Here is an 18,824-nt window from a genome sequence, read left to right on the forward strand (position 1 = left end):
CTATGCAACAACTTTGCAGATGTTGCATGGGAGCAAATGAAGGCAGAATATGACCTACAGATCCTCTGTCCAGTCATATGGCTCATGTGAAACTTCTTTAATCCCTTTACAGAATATGAGCTGTTCAGTAGAGATATGTTATTATTGAATATGATTTAAATAACTATCCAGCACTTTCTGTGTAATTAATATTGCATATGTTATGCCTGAAAGTATGCAATCCATACTTTCAACTCAGCTTGCCAAGTATAAATTCAAAGCTGGATACAACACAACAGCCCGTAAAGTCCATCCAGTACCTTAAAGCAATAATGTATTCACGAGTATTGCTCTTCAATTTATCAAGCAGGCAGAATAGGTGCTTTGCCAACACTGGTAACTACAGCATGCCAAGCTATCAGAAGCAATGTGCTGTATAATCACCAATACCACATGCCTAGTTTCAATCTAACAGCTCTCCATTTTTGTGGCCTACCATATATTCATTACCCTGATGTTTCCCCATTGCCTGTCACTGATATGATACAAGGCAGCATTTTTATGTTTACCATTTTTATGTAGTGGTGTAAGTAAACCAGGCTCAGGAGTTCTTCAAAGCTGAAGTTTTCTGTCCAACTGAATCCCTTTTAACTGGCTTCCTGTGGGGCAACAGATATTAATCCAGATAGAGAGTAATAGCCAATTAATTAAATATAAATTCTCTGAAGTGATGAACATACAAAAAAGAATCTGTATTACCTTTCCTAATGCATCTTAATACCTATCAGAGATTTCTAGATGCATAATTTACTCATGTGTGTTTTAATTATGATGTGAGACAAAATTATATTATGTTACCCTCAGATATTAAAAGCAATTAAAAATAAATCAGGAGTCTTATTTTAGCTGACAACTTTTAAAATGATCTTGAGTATGTGCTCCCTGAATATGTGCTGCAGAAATGATACATGACTTCTAATAAGTACACACTTACATAAATGAGACAAAAGGAACTACCTGACACAAGATGTCTTGTTACAGTTAATAAACAAAAAAATACCAAAGGTTTAGATGTGCCTGAAGGAGACAAATTGAATGTCAAATATGCAGTTTCAATGTAGTGAAGACTACAACCTAATCTAAGAAATTGTTATTAAAGAAGTTTAAATATTGGCAAACATCTCCAACAAATTTTTTAATGCACTAGTTCAAAAACTGACTTATTCAATAAAGCCAACTAACTGGAATGGTTTAACGAACAAAGTGCACAGATAGTAGGTTTATGTAAGAAAGCTCATTAAGAATGTTTATGATCCTGAGCAATTAATTAGAATGAGGCCAATTAGCATTTCAGAGCACACCATCTAAACAGTTTTGGAAAGAAGATGTCAGACATCCTCATAGGTACAAATAATCATATTCATCCTTGATGGAACTTCCCTGCAGTAAGCACAATCACACCACTGGTTAATTTGGTACTTGATCTTCTCTGGACAGGCTCTACATCGGTAGAGGCTTCCCAGAGAAAGAATAATACCTGACAACGTGTTTGTTTGGTTTTTTGTTTGGCTTTTTTCCCGGCAAATTTGCAGACAGTGAAAGTACAAGGGAATGACATCTCCCACAAGCTGCAGATTTCAAAAGTAAGGAAAAAGGATGAAGGCTTGTATGAGTGCAGGGTGACCGATGCCAACTATGGAGACCTTCAGGAGTACAAGGCCCAGGCATTTCTCAAAGTCAACGCTAACAGCCACTCTCGGCGAATGCAGGCCTTTGAGGCATCTCCAATGTGGTTGCAAGACATGAAACCTCGCAAAAACATCTCAGCAGCTGTTCCAAGTAGCATCCATAATTCTGCCAATCAGCGTGTGCGTGCCACCTCCAGCCCTGAAGCAGCAGCCAAAATCCCCAAACAAAGTCCACAATCAGGTATGGTAAAGCATTTTGAGCTTTCATTTGATTGCTTACCAGCATGTAAAAGGAGGCTAACTCAACAAGGTAACCAGGAATTGTGACTAGGAAGAGTGGGGTGCTCCTTTATTCCTCCTTCTTTCTGGCTCTGTCCCTCCTGCTATATCTCCTTACTTCCTCAAAGCCGAAGAATAAGTTTCTGGGCAGAAGAGACAAAAAGCCAACAAAAATTCCTGTATGTGTGTTTTATCTCTACTGGCTTTATCCACTTAAGGTTAGCTGTCTAATCAAAGTTTAGCTTTCCCTGTAGTGAGTGAAGAGAGAGAGGAGCATGTCAGTGAATGACTCATCTCACTTTAAGATGGCTGTGCATGATAAATTAAATAAAACACCCATCCGGAAGTTAATTTATACCATTTGCCTAACTTTTATATCTCTAATATATGGTGAAATTAATCTACTTTTAGTATCAATCCTGTTTTCATAGGGAAGTAGGCTTGTAAATCTCAGCAGACCTTAGATGCAGCAGATGATAGTTTTTCAGTTGTGTAGGCTTTAGGAAGACCGTGGGTTTGTCAGAGAATGTAGGTTTGTCATCTTCAGCAGCTTGACCGTTGGCTTTGAATCAAGCATTAAAATAGTAACGCCTCAATTGTCTGTCACATAGAAATTAACATACCACACAGTTTTTTTGGGAGATTTTGTACACCACTGTATAAATACCCTATAAGCAATGTAAGTTCATAGAATCATAGAATCATAGAATCATAGGGTTGGAAGGGACCTCTGGAGATCATCTAGTCCAACCCCCCTGCCAGAGCAGGGTCACCTAGAGCAGGTTACACAGGAACACGTCCAGGTGGGTTTTGAATGTCTCCAGAGATGGAGACTCCACCACCTCTCTGGGCAGCCTGTTCCAGTGCTCTGCCACCCTCAGGGTAAAGAAGTTCCTCCTCATGTTTAGGTGGAACTTCCTATGTTCCAGTTTGTGCCCATTGCCTCTTGTCCTGTCCCCGGGCACCACTGAAAAGAGCCTCGCCCCATCGTCCTGACACCCACCCTTTAAGTATTTATAAGCGTTGATAAGGTCACCCCTCAGACGTCTTTTTTCCAGACTGAAGAGACCCAAATCCCTCAGCCTTTCCTCATAAGAGAGGTGTTCCAGTCCCCTAATCATCCTCGTAGCCCTCCGCTGCACCCTTTCCAGCAGTTCCCTGTCCCTCTTGAACCGGGGAGCCCAGAACTGGACACAGTACTCCAGGTGCGGTCTCACCAAGGCAGAGTAGAGGGGGAGGATGACCTCCCTTGACCTGCTGGCCACGCTCCTCTTGATGCACCCCAGGATGCCATTGGCCTTCTTGGCCACAAGGGCACATTGCTGACTCATGGTCATCCTGTTGTCCACCAGGACTCCCAGGTCTCTTTCCACAGAGCTGCTCTCCAGCAGGTCAGCACCCAACCTGTACTGGTGCATGGGGTTGTTCCTCCCCAGGTGCAGCACCCTACACTTGCCCTTGTTGAACTTCATAAGGTTTCTCTCTGCCCAGATCTCCAACCTGTCCAGGTCTCTCTGTATGGCGGCACAGCCTTCCGGTGTGTCAGCCACCCCACCCAGCTTGGTGTCATCAGCAAACTTGCTGAGGGTGCACTCTATCCCCTCATCCAGGTCATTGATGAATATGTTGAACAGGACTGGACCCAGTACTGACCCCTGGGGAACACCACTCGTCACTGGTCTCCAACTAGACTCTGTGCCCCTAATCACAACCCTCTGAGCTCTATCTTTCAACCAGTTTTCTATCCACCCCACTGTCCATTCATCTAACCCACACTTCCTAAGCTTCCCTATGAGGATGCTGTGGGAGACCGTGTCAAACGCCTTGCTTAAGTCAAGGTAGACCACATCTACCGCCCTCCCCTCATCTATCCATCTAGTCATGCCATCGTAGAAGGCTATCAGGTTAGTCAGACATGATTTCCCCCTGGTGAATCCATGCTGAGTACTTCTGATAGCTTTCCTTTCCTCCACGCGCCTTGAGATGACACCCAGAACGAGCTGTTCCATCATCTTTCCAGGGATGGAGGTGAGGCTGACCGGCCTGTAGTTCCCCGGCTCCTCCTTCTTGCCTTTCTTGAAGACTGGAGTGACATTGGCTTTCCTCCAGTCCGCAGGCACCTCGCCTGTTCTCCAGGACTTTTCAAAGATGATGGAGAGCGGCCCAGCAATGACTTCCGCCAGCTCCCTCAGCACTCTCGGGTGCATCCCATCAGGGCCCATGGACTTGTGAATATCTAGATGATCTAATTGGTCCCTCACTCGCTCCTCCTCAACCCAAGGGAAGTCGTCTTCTTTCCCTGTTACTTTATTCAATGCCTGGGACTCCTGAGGGCTGGGCCGAGCAGAAAAGACCGAAGCAAAGAAGGCATTCAGTAACTCTGCCTTCTCCACATCCTCCGTCACCATGACTCCTGCCTCATTCAGCAGTGGGCCTACAACTTCCCTGGTCTTCCTTTTGCTTCCAATATACTTGTAGAAGCTCTTTTTGTTTTGCTTGATGTCCCTAGCCAGGTCTAATTCCAAGGCAGCCTTGGCTTTCCTTGTTTCATCCCTGCACGCTCTGGTGGCATTCTTGTAATCCTCCCAAGGGGTCAGTCCCTTCTTCCACTTATTATAAACTTCCTTCTTCCACTTGAGCTTTTTCTGAAGCTCCCTGCTCAACCATGCAGGTCTCCTGCGTCCCTTGGCCGATTTCTTTCTCTTAGGGATGCATCAATCCTGAGCTTGGAGGAAGTGGTCTTTGAATATCAACCAGCTTTCTTGAGCCCCTTTGCCTTCCAGAGCCCTAGCCCACGGGATCTCTCCAAGCAGTTTCTTAAAGAGGTCGAAGTTAGCCCTCCTGAAATCCAAGGTTGTAATTTTACTTCTTGTTGTTGTTTTGTGGATAGTACCCATGATCCTGAACTCAATCATTTCATGATCACTACAACCTAGGGTGCCCCCAACCTTAATGTCCTCTACCAATCCCTCTGTGTTTGTCAGTACCAGGTCCAGGAGTGCTCCTCTCCTTGTTGGCTCCTGTACCACCTGTGTCAAAAAGTTGTCATCAATGCACTGGAGGAGCCTCCTGGACTGTGCATGCCTGGCTGTGTGGTCTTCCCAGCAGATATCGGGGTGATTGAAGTCCCCCATGAGAACCAGGGCCTGCGCTTGCGAGGCTACCTTCAGTTGTCTGTAGAAAGCCTCATCAGTCTCCCCATCCTGATCAGGTGGCCTGTAATAAACACCCACAACAGTGTCCCTCATATTTGCCTGTCCCTTAATCCTCACCCATAAGCTCTCGACCCGCTCTTCATCAGCCCCTAGTGAGAGCTCGATGCATTCCAAATGCTCTCTCACATAGAGTGCAATTCCACCACCACGCCTCGCTGGTCTGTCTTTCCTGAAAAGGACATAGCCATCCATGACAGCATTCCAGTCATGCGAGTTGTCCCACCACGTCTCAGTAATTGCAATGAGATCATGAGTCAAGATCATGATCAAGTTTGCATTTTATACATTGGTACCGTAAATTTCAGTTATGCAAAGGTACATGAATATGCAGGAGGTGCAACTGTTGACCACTGTATGATGGCAATAAGGAGACAGGCAGGATAAAAAATTGAGACATGTTGTAAATCATCAAAAATCCTCTGGAAAAAAAACTGCAAGTTTAAGGGTTTCTGTGTTACTTCTGTTTACACTGAGGGCCCAGTGTAAGGCAGTAGATCACAGCCTGGCTTAAAATGTATAACAGAAGATAACCCAGTTTGTTGCGATGCATCAGTTTTCTGCTAGCAAATGCCGTGTCATCAAAACCAAAACTAGGAATATGACAAATTTCATAGCAGAACTATTGTGAAATCACTTTCATCTTTCAAGCATACTATTAGAAAAACATTTTTATAAGGAAAATATATTTAATTTACAGATTGGAAAAATACGATTATTTATATGAAAATTATTATTGCTATTAGAAAAGATGATGCGCATACTACCACCATTTTACCTCTGTATACATTTTTAACATTTATTTTAAAGTTCCTTTCAGTTCTCTTTCCCTGAAATGGAGCCACTTTCATTTTGTAGCACTTCCAAAAAACGTTTGAGCTCTTAGAGGAAAAAAACTATTTCAATTGATTTAAAATCATTGTTCTACCATGGCTTTCCTTTCAGAGAAATGTATATACTGATTATTTTCCATCAGACTCATACATTTCAAAGTAGCAGACTTGTCCATAAAATGAAAAATCTGGTTTCTGTTCAGTTCTATATGAAATTAATTAAAACAGTCACAAGTTTATGAAGTATATAGCTACTGACTACACCGCACTGGGGCCAAAGTGTGCACACAACAGCCAATCATCTACTAAATCACTTTGTATATACAATTGAATCTATAATATTGTTAATGTCTTTAGTCCAAGCAATGTCTTGCCTTATTCCTGGACATTTATTATTTGACAGCTAGTAGGTTATTTCATGTCCCTATAGCAAAAACAAACAAACAAACAAACAGAAACAACAATCAAAAGACACCAAACCAAATCAAACCAAACAAACCCCATAGAAAAGCTTCATCTCTATTTTTTTCCTTGAGCAAAGATTACTGCAAATCAAGTGTAGACAATCCCAATCATAAATAATTTAAAAATTAAACAGGTTAAAATATAATTTAGTTTATTAATTCATTTGTTTTATGATGGAGCACAGATTAATGCTGTATTCATCAGAGGTGAAACTCATCTACTGAAGAAACAAAGAGTGTACAAGGAATCCACATTAGGCTTAATTTCAATTTAACGGTCACTTGCTACACAGTAATTACTGGTGATATTTTTGAAGAACATCAGTTTAACACTTGAGAACCAAGATTTACTTTCCTTTTCTCAAGAAAATCTGGGCCTGATTTCACAGCTATGGTGTGATTTGGATTTTCGCTCCATTTTACACTCACTCTATACCAATAGAAATATCCACGGGAGCACAAGACAGTGGAGGGTCTCTATGTGACTTTGAGGACCGACTTCACCTAAGGAAGGAGAAACAACAGCTATGAGATGTCAGAAAAGCAGAAAGGGGGTGTCGTAGACAGTAATAGTCTTTCTTTTCGTGATATTGAATCAACACAATCTCCTTGATACTGTCAAAAGAGAAACTCTTCTCCTCTTAAACATCATGCTAACTATATATGCACGCACAAGACTGATATGTAATTACATTACATGTAAGCAATATATCCATCCAGCCTAGAACACAGAAACATGTCTGAGTACAAATTTATCATTATTAACCACATGTTTGTATTTGAAAGACATAATGGGTGATTGTGATATGCTTGTTCATGTTGAATAATACACTGACTTCAGCAATACCGTTTCAAGAGAGTACTATGAACCATAGGTAATTGTGTCAAATAGTCTCCAATATTAGAGAGCTGGTACATAGTTATTAGCAAGCAATATATTTCACTGCCCTGCTCACAGACTATTGCAAAATACATTTACAGCAGAGGAAAACATGACACTGTGAAATTATTGGGAAATCTGTATTCACTTATTTCTGAAGAACTTGGTTACAAATACAGGAAAGATTGTCTCTGATTATATGACTGTTTTGTCTCAAAAATTTATTAAGGGTAGATAGCACTTTACTTAACTCATTCTATCCTGAAGCACACTGCAGAATTCTATTTATTTCTTAACAATAGATGTTTAATGAGTAGCTCTAGAAAAACAGATTATAGTCACTGCCATTTTAAAATTACAGCTTTTCCCAGCTGAACATATGTTTCTGCCATTTTCCCCTTTTATTCAAAAGTAAGAATATCTGTGTTAACTATGAAGGGGTTATATAGCCAGGGCTGAATTAACGTGATAAAAGGTCCATTCAGGATTTCACGCTGCTCTGAAAAATGCTATGTGAGTGTAAAAAAGATATTTGTTATTTTTAGCATAATGGAGATTCTATATAGGAAGAAAGAGCTAAAGAGAACACGTCCCACAGACAGTCTTCAGATAATATACTGAGAAGCACTAAACGTCTACAAACGTCTTCAAAAAAGTCAAGAAAGTAAAAGTCAAAGCTAAAACAGCTTGACCCTTTCATTTCATATGCATGGGCTGCAGCAAATGAAGTAAGCCATCATATTTTAACAGGAATCTGAGTAATTTGACAAGCTAATCTGCATATATCCAGAAAATGTCCTATGTAGGTGGAGTGACAGACATTTTTTTTCTGCATAATTCATGACAACGTATCTTAGCCCAAAGCTAAAAGTACAGAGTTATCACGGAGGCTTGTAACTCTAAGCAATGCTGCAATTAACTGAGGTCTAAAAGCTGCAATGAATTCACGCAAAAGAAAGCTAAATAATCTACAGGCTGTACCAAATCTCACCTTTTCATGGATATAAATCTAGACAAATTCTGCTACCTGCATTCAAGTCACACAATATTTATAGCAACACAAAGGGTTGCAGAATTTGATGTGCTGAGAATTTGTATATCCCTCAAACTCTTCCTGTTCTGCCAATGCCATGTTAAAGCACTCAAAGTCATTAGTTGCTTTTCAGACTCAAGATCAGGCTCAGAGAACTTAAAAGAGAATAACTACAAATGAAGAAGTGACATTCGGACCATTGTCTGACTGCTTGCATACAGACTCTGCACATTTCTAGCAACATTTTGTTCTTTCCTGATGTAACAAACTCAACTATTGGCCTAACTACATGCCTAAACTCTTCCTGTGATGATGGTAGTGTTGCGGTGAGTTACTTGAAAAGGAACACAAAGGAGAAGGTGGTCCTTACCTAAGACAGAATGACCTGGATTTTTGGCATCATAAATCACACTGAGAAGACAATCATCAGGCAAAAGAATGCAAAAGAAGAGAATGAAAACATATATCTTCAGTCTGTTGATACTGATAAACTGATGACATTCCTTCCAGCCTCCATTTTTATCTAGAGAATCCAGGATTCTCTTATTATCAGACTATTGTAAGCACAAATTTTATGCCAATTTGGAATGTTATGGGATATAAACCCAACTTCTGTGTTGTTTTTGGTTTGGTTTTTTTGTTTCTGTTTTTTTTTTTTCTTTTATGCTACATCTCCTCCTAAAGTGAAGGGACAAAAAGTCTGCTCTAGCCTCCATCAAGGCGACAGACAACATTACTGCTTCCTTCACTAACAGAAAGACTTTGGCTTTTGAGGCTGCTGTTTTAAAAACTGTGAGTACCCATAAGGCTGAGAGGCACCAACTGTTTCTGTGATTGTTTCACTGCAAAAAGTCAAGTCTCTGTTTCCTTAGGACTACATTAACTACATTAAAGCAAAAGCCAAATGAGAGTTTTGTTCTTCTGATTCCAAACCTTATTCTCAGAAATTCTTGCAAAAAGATGATGCAAGGACTATCCCATTTCACACCTGCATACACTACAATCTCTGCTTTTACTTGAAATATACACTTTGGTTCTCCCTTCCTGAAATGAAGTCACTCCACTTCTTTATATTCTCTGAAATAATGGAACAAATCCTAACCATATTAATTGATGTAGCCCTATTAGCCAGTTAGTTGTTAGCCTTGAAACTGTAAGCATCTTCTGAGAAGTGCTAATCTGCTCCAAATAACTTAATTGACAAAGCAAGGTCTTAACAGCAGCTAAACCTCTTTTTTTAGGCTGGGGTTTCCAATGCAGAATGAACTCACTTTTGCCTTATGTTTCTTTCAAAAAACCCCCATCTTATACGTGCATACTTACTGATAGAACCAAATGCATAAAAGTATTCAAACTCCTTTTCCTAGTGCTTAGTCTAACTGAACCCAATAATAAACAAACTGTTTTCAGTGGATCTGCAGTTCTAAATCCTGTCACAAACAAAAGGGTATCTACTTTTTGTAACTCGCCCTCACTGCCGTTGCCAGTCAATAATACTGCACCACTGTCACCTTTCTATTCATTTCTCTTCCTCTTATAAAGACACAGGTTCAGGAACGAAGAAGAAAAAGCCCTTGCCAACAAATACGTGTTCACTTTTGTTGTTCTACGATTTTTATCAGTTGCTCAATCCCACATGCCCGTGCCAGACTAAGTACCAGATATGCTTAGTTTCAAACATATCCTCTCTGAAATCAGAGATATTATTTCATCCTTAGTTATGCCCATGGTTAAGCGCAAATACTGAATCATAGAAGAAAATCATGGTCTTCTCAGAATTTTTGAGATAATCATGGGTTCTGTCCTTAAACATACGATATCTGCACTGCAAAAGTGATTGTGTTTGGAAACAAATGCTAAATAACCTTAGCTTATCTACTTAAGGGAATTTGAGAAACGTAATGGCATATTAGAAGCAGCCTACTGCAGGAAAAGGGATTCCATTGCAGATATACATTTTTATTATCAAACATAGCCTGTACTACTCTTAAGCAGTTGCTTTTTCAGGTACCGTACAGGTTATATGCTTGAAAACATGGAAAACTGTCTTTGGATGCTGTACTACATATTTGCCTCCTGTGAAGCCAATCCAGAAACAGTGAGGACAAACACAGCAGGAACTAAATGCCCAAAGTTTGAGAAACTCATTCTGCCCTTTCTCCATCTACATTGTTTTTTATCTACACACATATATACTGAGATCTTTCCTATTCTTTTAGTAACCTCATCAGTATATTTCACTGTCCATCTGGCACTGCTGTGTATGCACTTAACCACGTCTTTTCCTTTCTTTTAGCTATTTAAAAATGAATCTTTCAGACTTACCTCACCTCTGGAACAAAACTGATACATAAAGTTCTGGTAGGGGACCCCACAGGAGTTCCCCGAGTAGCAGAATCACAGTCATTCTGTTCTACTTGCCTGATATAACTTTATTTGCTAATTAACCACTAGAAAGATTGCAGATGGGCCACAGAGTTAGTAAAGAGAAGAAAAGAAAGGAAGAAAAGAAAAATGGGGGGGGGGGGAAGCTGTTTATGAGTTCTTTGTCAGTCACTCAAATTGCTTTTCATTGCTACACAATTGGACAGCTTGCACTGGGCCTTCAGAGATTGCAGCATATGTGTCAGGGCCTGCTCTTGAAATAACTGATGGGATTTTCTTGCTTCAGAACACAACTCGTTAGTTACTTGACACATATATAGCAAAGCAGAGGGCATTTTCAGATGAGAAGCAGGAAGTTTCCCATCTATGGTGCCCTACTTCATTATGAAAATCCTTTGCATCACTTAAAATTAAAACAAATTGGTAGAATTATGTGGTAGTTGGAATGGATACAACTCTGCTGAAGCCAAAAGAACTGCATTCATTTACAATAGCAAAAAATTTGGCTCTGTCATGAGGATGAATATGAATTCTCTTCTACTCATAAAGTGAGAGTGAATTATAAGAAGAATCTAAGCTTTACCCAGCTTGTACCACCTAAAGTTGTTTAGGACGGTGAAGCTGTCTGGCAGCAAAATGAAGGGAAGGAAAAAACCTGAAAACTGCTATTTTCAGCTCATTCAGATTGAGGGGGAATGGGTATTCTTGGTGGTGGGTTTTGTTCCTTCAGGTTTTTTGTGTGTTTTCTCTTTAGCTTTGACCAACTTTTTCCTAGTATTTATCTTGAAATCTTAGGCTGAACTATCTGGAAAGCTCAACATTCTTAGTATTTTCTTATTCTCTGGACAGGGATTTTCCGTTTGATTAAATAATTCATGAGCTTCAAAGATATTCCAGACACAAAACCTTCTTTACAGCTGCAGTAATAATCAATTAATCCTGCTTTGCTGATGATAAAGCCGGGTGTCATTTGAAGAGCAGCTGATGATCTTTCTACTGGCCTTCTGAAAAGAAGACTCTGCCCCAAACCTTCTATTTTACCTTATCGTAAGGAAGTTGCCGTCATACTTTCTGGGAGTGCAACTTGCTATCCTGTCTGTGTGTGGGTGTTCCAGTCTGATCCACCTCACTGAAGTTTTTTCCCCCACCTACTGACAAATGCTATTGTCTCGGAACAAAGATGCCTAATGTGCTGAGAAGAATAAAAATGTGAAAGTTAACTGCCACAGCTAGAATTCCCAGAGCTTCAAACACACAATCTGTGTGTTCATCAACAGCAACGAAAATACAGATAGCAAATCTGGATGACACTGCGACACTGCTGCTATTCCTGTTTCTACTGCTGTTATTCCCACAGCTGCTACTGTTGCCTGCAACAGCGACTGGGGCTTTTGGCCACCAAATCACAGCCATAGAGCTGTAATGATTATAGAAGTGACTTCTATATGACCATAGAAGATGGTGTATCCAACTCCAGTTCATTCTGTGCAACTGAAAAAAAGAGTTAAAAGGACAAGATATTTTGTCAAGGAGCAATAATACATGAACTATGAAGCCAAGAACTAGCAGTAGTTCTCACAGAGAAGTAGACATTCAGACGCTGCAAAGCCCTTTAGTAGAATAATACTATTTGAGAATATGGATACATAGCATTGTGCCTGTCTGAAACTCTGCCAAAATAAGAGGCCGAATGCCTGTTTTGTATTCTGTTGAATTATTCACATGCATACAATACGTACTGATCAGTGACCATCTTATATCTGAAGAGTCTTTGAATAACAATGAATGACATTTCATGATTACGATTGATCCCACATCTCAGAACTGTAATGAGAAAGGTAAAAAAAAAAAAAAAGAAATAAAAGTAGAAAAAAATCAACAATATGGCATGTGAAGGAGATAGAATTAATACAGGATTTGGCACAAATACTTCAAGCTTCATTCTCACAATCTACCATTTTTGAACTAGTGCACTGTGGTTGTAGGGGCGATAATGTTGTATTTTTTTATTTGTATCACAGTAATAACAAGGGTGAAGCCTTTGAGTTGTGAACTCTGATTTAGCTCTTACAATTTAAAATGTTGCCACCCAAATTTTCTGTCTTGCCCCAGTCAGAAGTTATTGTCCCAAACCTGAACAGCAGAAGGAAATAGGGGCCTGCTTCACAGCTCTCCCAGTTCGCAGTGTTGAGCATTACATTAAGCCTCTATGACAGCTGATAAACTAAAACATTGGGGTTGTTAAATTGACATAAATTAAGAGATGGCATGGGTTTTGCTTATATCACTCCTACCTTTGGGGGTTTAATTTCCATAAGAGGGGGAGGTAGGGAGATGGAGGCACTATCATCTTAAACTGCTTCAGCTAAAACCATTAAGAGCTCGTGAGTCATAGCCCTTAGACAGAGGTATGTTCTGTTAGTCAGAGGCATTGTTCTAATCTCTATAACAACTACATTATCCACCCGGCAAACAAAGGATCAAAAGAATGGTCCCTGCCTCAAAACACTTACCATCCAGGAATCAGGCAGAAGAAAACAGACTCATCCAGTTGGATGGGTACAGATAAATGTGAGCTTAGCTGAGTTCCTTGAAAAAAGCTCTTATATAAATGATATAAATAGAAGGAGATCAGGTTGACTGTATGTCAAACATAAGCCTAAGCAGTGTCAGGTGTGAAAAGCAAGCAAAGGGATTGAATATCTCATGCTGAAATATTTACAAAGAAGGATAATTTTCCTTCTGTCTATGTTATAATAACCCTCTTTGTATATATTTTTCTTGGTATGACAGTGCTGTTAAAGATGATAGAGTAATATTAAGTACCATCCCACTTAAGATTTTTTTCTGATAGATGAAAGGAGGAACAGGATGCAAAAACCACAGGAGGAAAAAGACAAGTTCAATTCTATTTTTCTTCAAATAACAGTCTTGTTGCAATTTTATGGTATCTTTCAGAAATGGCTTTGTTAACGGTTTCATTACAACGTGGCATGTATCAAATATACACACATTAATACATATTACAAAAATGCTGAGCAATTTATGCTGGAGCCATGTTTAGTTACAACAGCAGAAGCTGGTTACTAACAAAAGGGTCAATGCAAGAAGAATTTTAATTAACAACCCAAGTTCCCGCCTTCATTCAGGATGGGGCATAACTATATGCAGGTAAAAGGATGAGGACAGGTCACAAAAAACTGCATTTGCTTTGGAATCAGCTGTTACCTGCAGATAAATAGAAATGCACTGGTTTATATATTTTTTCTGTCACACATTTAAAAAAGTCCAAGATATTTTATATCCATGGTTTTCCGGGATAGAATGAGAGAGAAAGGTGCCCAGTGCTGATAAGAGCAGTCATAAAGCATGCTGCCAGTGGTTCTCAAACAATACCAATTAACCAATTTAGGGCCTGCATATACTTGAGCTTGCCCCCTTCCTCCTCAGATTTTAAATGTTGCAGTGGGCACCGGATATTGGACTGATTCTCACACTAGTTTTATTAAATAGATAACACTGATATTTCACCGATGATTTGCAAATACTTCTCTTAGCAAGCTTTTTCCAAAAAAGTACTCTCTCACTGAAATAGAAACAGCTGAAGTCAATGCATTTTTTATACACATGAAGAGATCTTCAATGTAAAGAAAGAAAAACACAAAAACAAAAAAACCCCAAACTTTGCAGACTCAAACACCAACTAAAAGAAGGAAGAAAATTAGGATATCTGCTACAAATGGCTGATGCCTGATCATTTGTGAATGAGAGCCCAATGTCTTTCTCCGAAGAAAAGAAGGTCAGTCAGGGTAGTTTGAGTATCAAGACAGAAAAGCTTCCACAATATATTAAATATATAGTGATGGAAGTAGTCATAGTTGCACAGCCACTAAACAATTCAGAGACATCAAGAACTCACTATATCCTTGGCTGAACACACAAAATGTGAGGTAGCTGAACACTAAACAAGTTTTAAGCTGCTAGAAGGAGGAACATGCTTCTGGGTATATCTAAAGCTGAAAGCTGTGTGCCTTAGGTTCAAAAATCATTTTGAGTCTAATATATTCTACCCCACATATCACCCGCAGAGAGAATTAATCTACACTTCATTTCACCCCGAATGGGTACCTAACTTACTGCTACTTTACTATTTTCAACTTGTTTATGAGACTATCACATGAAAATGTTAGGAAAATTAAAATTTCAGAAGCTGAATTTTTGATGGAATAGTCTCTCCAGACAGCTAGACTTGCTTTCACACCAAAACAGCCTAAGTAAATTTCTAAGAAGCATAAGCATAAGCATTTAACAAAACTTATGATCACAGCTATAGAAATGAATGTCAACCATGAAGCCAATGCAAAACTGTATCAGGATTTCCTAATCACGCTAATATGTAAAATATTGTTTAGTCCTGAACTACTTGTTAACACAATTTAAACAAACTACATATTAAAATAGAAGGAAATGCAGTGATGAGAATGTAGGTTCTGAATTACAGGATGAAGAACACAGGAGAGTGCAAAAATTACACTAGAGGTGGACTAAGCCAACTACACTATCCAGTTCATCTTCCTGAAAAACTGTATTCAAACTCAACAGTGATTTTTGGCTATTTTCATCAGAACAGTATGAAAATCTGTAAACGTTGAAGCACTTTGCATTTCAGTAATATGTTTCACAATCTCACTCCTCCCTCCTGCCTGTTCAAAGTAAAAGGATGACAGGGTCAGATCATTCTGATGATCTCATTTTCATCTTTGAGAATGACATTAGACATCTTCCTTCCTTCCTTCCTTCCTTCCTTCCTTCCTTCCTTCCTTCCTCCCTTCCTTCCTCCCTTCCTTCCTTCCTTCCTTCCTTCCTTCCTTCCTTCCTTCCTTCCTTCCTTCCTTCCTTCCTTCCTTCCTTCCTTCCTTCCTTCCTTCCTTCCTTCCTTCCTTCCTTCCCTCCTTCCTTCCTTCCCTGAGGAAGGAAAGGGGGACCTCAGGTTTGTGTAAGGGAAATTTTCTTCCTGAGTGTGGGTATATATTCTAGCAGTATAGGAGAGCTATAGGTAACTGTGATTTCTGCAATTCAGAGGAATAAAAATGATAATAATTGGTAGGCCAGAGAAGAAGAATCTATTTATTTAAAACCCATGTGACACATATTAAAATAAAATTTCAAATAAAATCAACCATAATTGGTTTAACCTGTCTTTATGGATGTAACACTGCAAATGCCTTCCAATAAATCTTGTGGTTCATTAATATCCCCAGTAAAATTAAGGCAGGTATTTCATGAACATTTCCTTACTTTACATGGAAATAGTGCAAAATTATGATTTCATGTTGTTTCAGCTGGGGTTGGCAAGAAGGCTATTTCAAATCTAGCACTACAAAGCAAAGCTGAGTGTTGTAAAACAGCAAACCAGGTGCTTAAAGATGGAAAATATCAGCACAAATTCCTGAAAAATGAAACTTCCAAGGTTTTAACACCTATGTGATTTCAGAAACCAGTAGTAGAACAGAATTAACTCATTCAGCACAAGCTGAATATATATCCCCCATATATATGCAGGGATAGTTTATATAATGCAAACAGAGAATCTAAGATGGACTTTGGTGTGACTGGCTGTATTTCTCCTGTACTGATCAGCACAGAACCAAGACTACTCAGGCGTTAGTCTTCACTTGTGATCAGTAGCTTACTAATTAAAGGAAACTCAAGGATACTCTCACTAAACTTAGATGTTTAGTAAAATATTAAAGCAGTGCTGTTGAATTCACAGATGAGTTCTGCTTTTTATATGACGATACACTAATCATTGTAAGCATAACTGTAAGAATCCAGTTGTCCGAGGCTCTGATGGATATTGAGGCTCAGCGTGCAGGAGGCTAGTTCATCCCAGAGACCTCCCAAACCTTAGCAAGCACAAGGAATGCCAAACTTGCTAAACTTCAACTCTTGCAGATTCAAACTATTTGAGACCCAAGGTGGTTAACCATGTAAGGTACTCTTACAAATAGAGGATGCTAAAATTGTAAGACCTGAGGCAGCTGCTTAGTTTACAAATCCCTGTTTTGTCCAGTTGTGAAAAATAAATGGTCAAAATTATGAAACCAGCATTTGCTTTTTTCTGCTTGCATCCCAAAGTCACACGTATTTTTACACAAATTTTGTCTGATCAATATCTTAATGAGAGCGAGGGATTATAGTCATTCAGGCATTCAATAAGTAACTAGTTTTTTGATCAGTTTGGGTTTCCTAACAATTTATAACTTCTGCTGGTTTTATTTTATACTTAGATGCTCTAACATTAATCTCGAATGAACAAAATTGATGTTTAGCTATTTAGTCCATACACCATGAGCCTTGAAATATGGTTCAGCATTTGTGACAGAGATTATTTTATTATAAAATAATAAAACTCAGATCACAACTATTTATCACTATTGCTTTTTCTGTTTTCCTAGCATTTAAGTAAACCACATATTTGAATAAATCACAGTTTCAAAGAGCTTAATGACATGAACTACTCTTTCATGCTGTTTCACAGAAACTTATCTCATGATCACATGCCTTTGGCAATACAACATTTGTTTAGAGAAGAAGGCTAACAATTTCATGGTCACTTGCTCTTTTGGATGTATGTCAGTCACAGGAAATTAAAGAAAACACATGGGTATTTACATCTCACAGGAAGAATTTAACTGAATCCCAGTGGCTGATAGGTAAAAACATGAGAATCCCTGACCCACATGTCAAGTAGAGTTTAACTAATAATGTAGAAATAATATATGCATATACTACCGTTCTTCTTCCAGGTTACTGTCTTTAAGGGTAACATAATTGTAGTCCGGTTTGCCCAGTGTTTTTGACCTGCAATAAAATTTCTTTTAGCTCTCATTATGTTAATTAGAAAATAATGTTAGAAATGGTGAGGAAATGAATAATCAATTTAGCAAACCCACAGCCAGATCAACAGGGTTTTACTTATATTACCGTGCTCACAGTTCCAATGATACTAAGTCCTGGTCAAAACTGTACACCAAAAACACATCTACATAAAAATTCTGAATTTTTATACTCTGTATTTTTGAGTCATTTGGATTTGGATTCTGGTCTGTACTTTACCTCTTACTTAAGTCTAAAAATAGTGAAACTAAATCTCCGATTTAAACATCATATGACTTTTAGATTCACAGTCAAAATGGAAATTTCCGACTATTTCTGGTCACTTATCCTTTATCAAGATGGAAACCAAAATAATAGAATATCAGCAAATATGACAGAATAGAAAAAGTAAAAAATCTAAAAGGACTACTTTTGATTTTACTATGTATTTTTACTATGTATTGCAGCTTTCACCCCTCCAGTATCTAAAGAAACACTTGGGTTCATAAGAGAACAAATATAGGTTTTTTACACACCTAAGTATATTTAAACTCCAATTGTATTTCATCAAGAATCACCAAAAAGATAAAAGTACACCTAATAGTCATATATTTCACTGTATATTGCAAGGCAATTTTATTGGGGGTGATACATTACTCAAAATGTATCAGTTTGGGTTAGACAGCATTTTGGAAACTATTGAGCCAGTAAATACAGACCTGATATGACATTAGAATATACTAATCAGCTCCTGAAAACATGCAGAGGACACTGTTTATGACAGTGATTTGCAACAGTCCCAACAGCCTCTTTCTTCTCCTAGAAGCTGAAATTGTTTTAGTTGCATTTTTTCCCTTAAATTTTTCTCATGTGTTCAGTATTGCTTTAGCTTGTGCTTACTGCATGTATTCTAACCTAAATCCCTTGCAAGATAAACAAACTTGCCGTTTACAGAAGAACATGCTATAGAACATGTGATATGAATTGTAGGGAGGTCATGATTTATACAGAGACTGAACATTAAAAATAAAAAGATTATCATGTGTATGCAATATATGACACCTAATTTGGGGATCTGCAGATGTCATATTGAAAAAAAGGCAAAGCAAAACAAAACAAAAATCAAAGAATGCTTTGCCTGCAAATATTATGGTGCTGCTTTTCCCACTGTGAAATAGTTTAAGTCAAAACT

At 38.7% G+C, this 18,824-nt stretch overlaps 1 protein-coding gene across 3 annotated transcripts in view; it reads left to right on the top strand.

Annotated features, from left to right (window-relative positions):
* VSTM2A (V-set and transmembrane domain containing 2A) overlaps positions 1–18,824 on the top strand; it is a 33,930-nt gene that overhangs the window by 6,787 nt on the left and 8,319 nt on the right. For all 3 annotated transcript variants that reach the window (XM_063326252.1, XM_063326250.1, XM_063326249.1), the window contains exon 4: positions 1,572–1,908. In XM_063326252.1, the coding sequence (XP_063182322.1) occupies positions 1,572–1,908 (337 nt within the window). The remainder of the gene's footprint in view (positions 1–1,571; positions 1,909–18,824) is intronic.

Source organism: Chroicocephalus ridibundus, chromosome 2 (assembly GCF_963924245.1).
Source record: "Chroicocephalus ridibundus chromosome 2, bChrRid1.1, whole genome shotgun sequence".
Classification (NCBI taxonomy): Eukaryota; Metazoa; Chordata; class Aves; order Charadriiformes; family Laridae; genus Chroicocephalus; species Chroicocephalus ridibundus.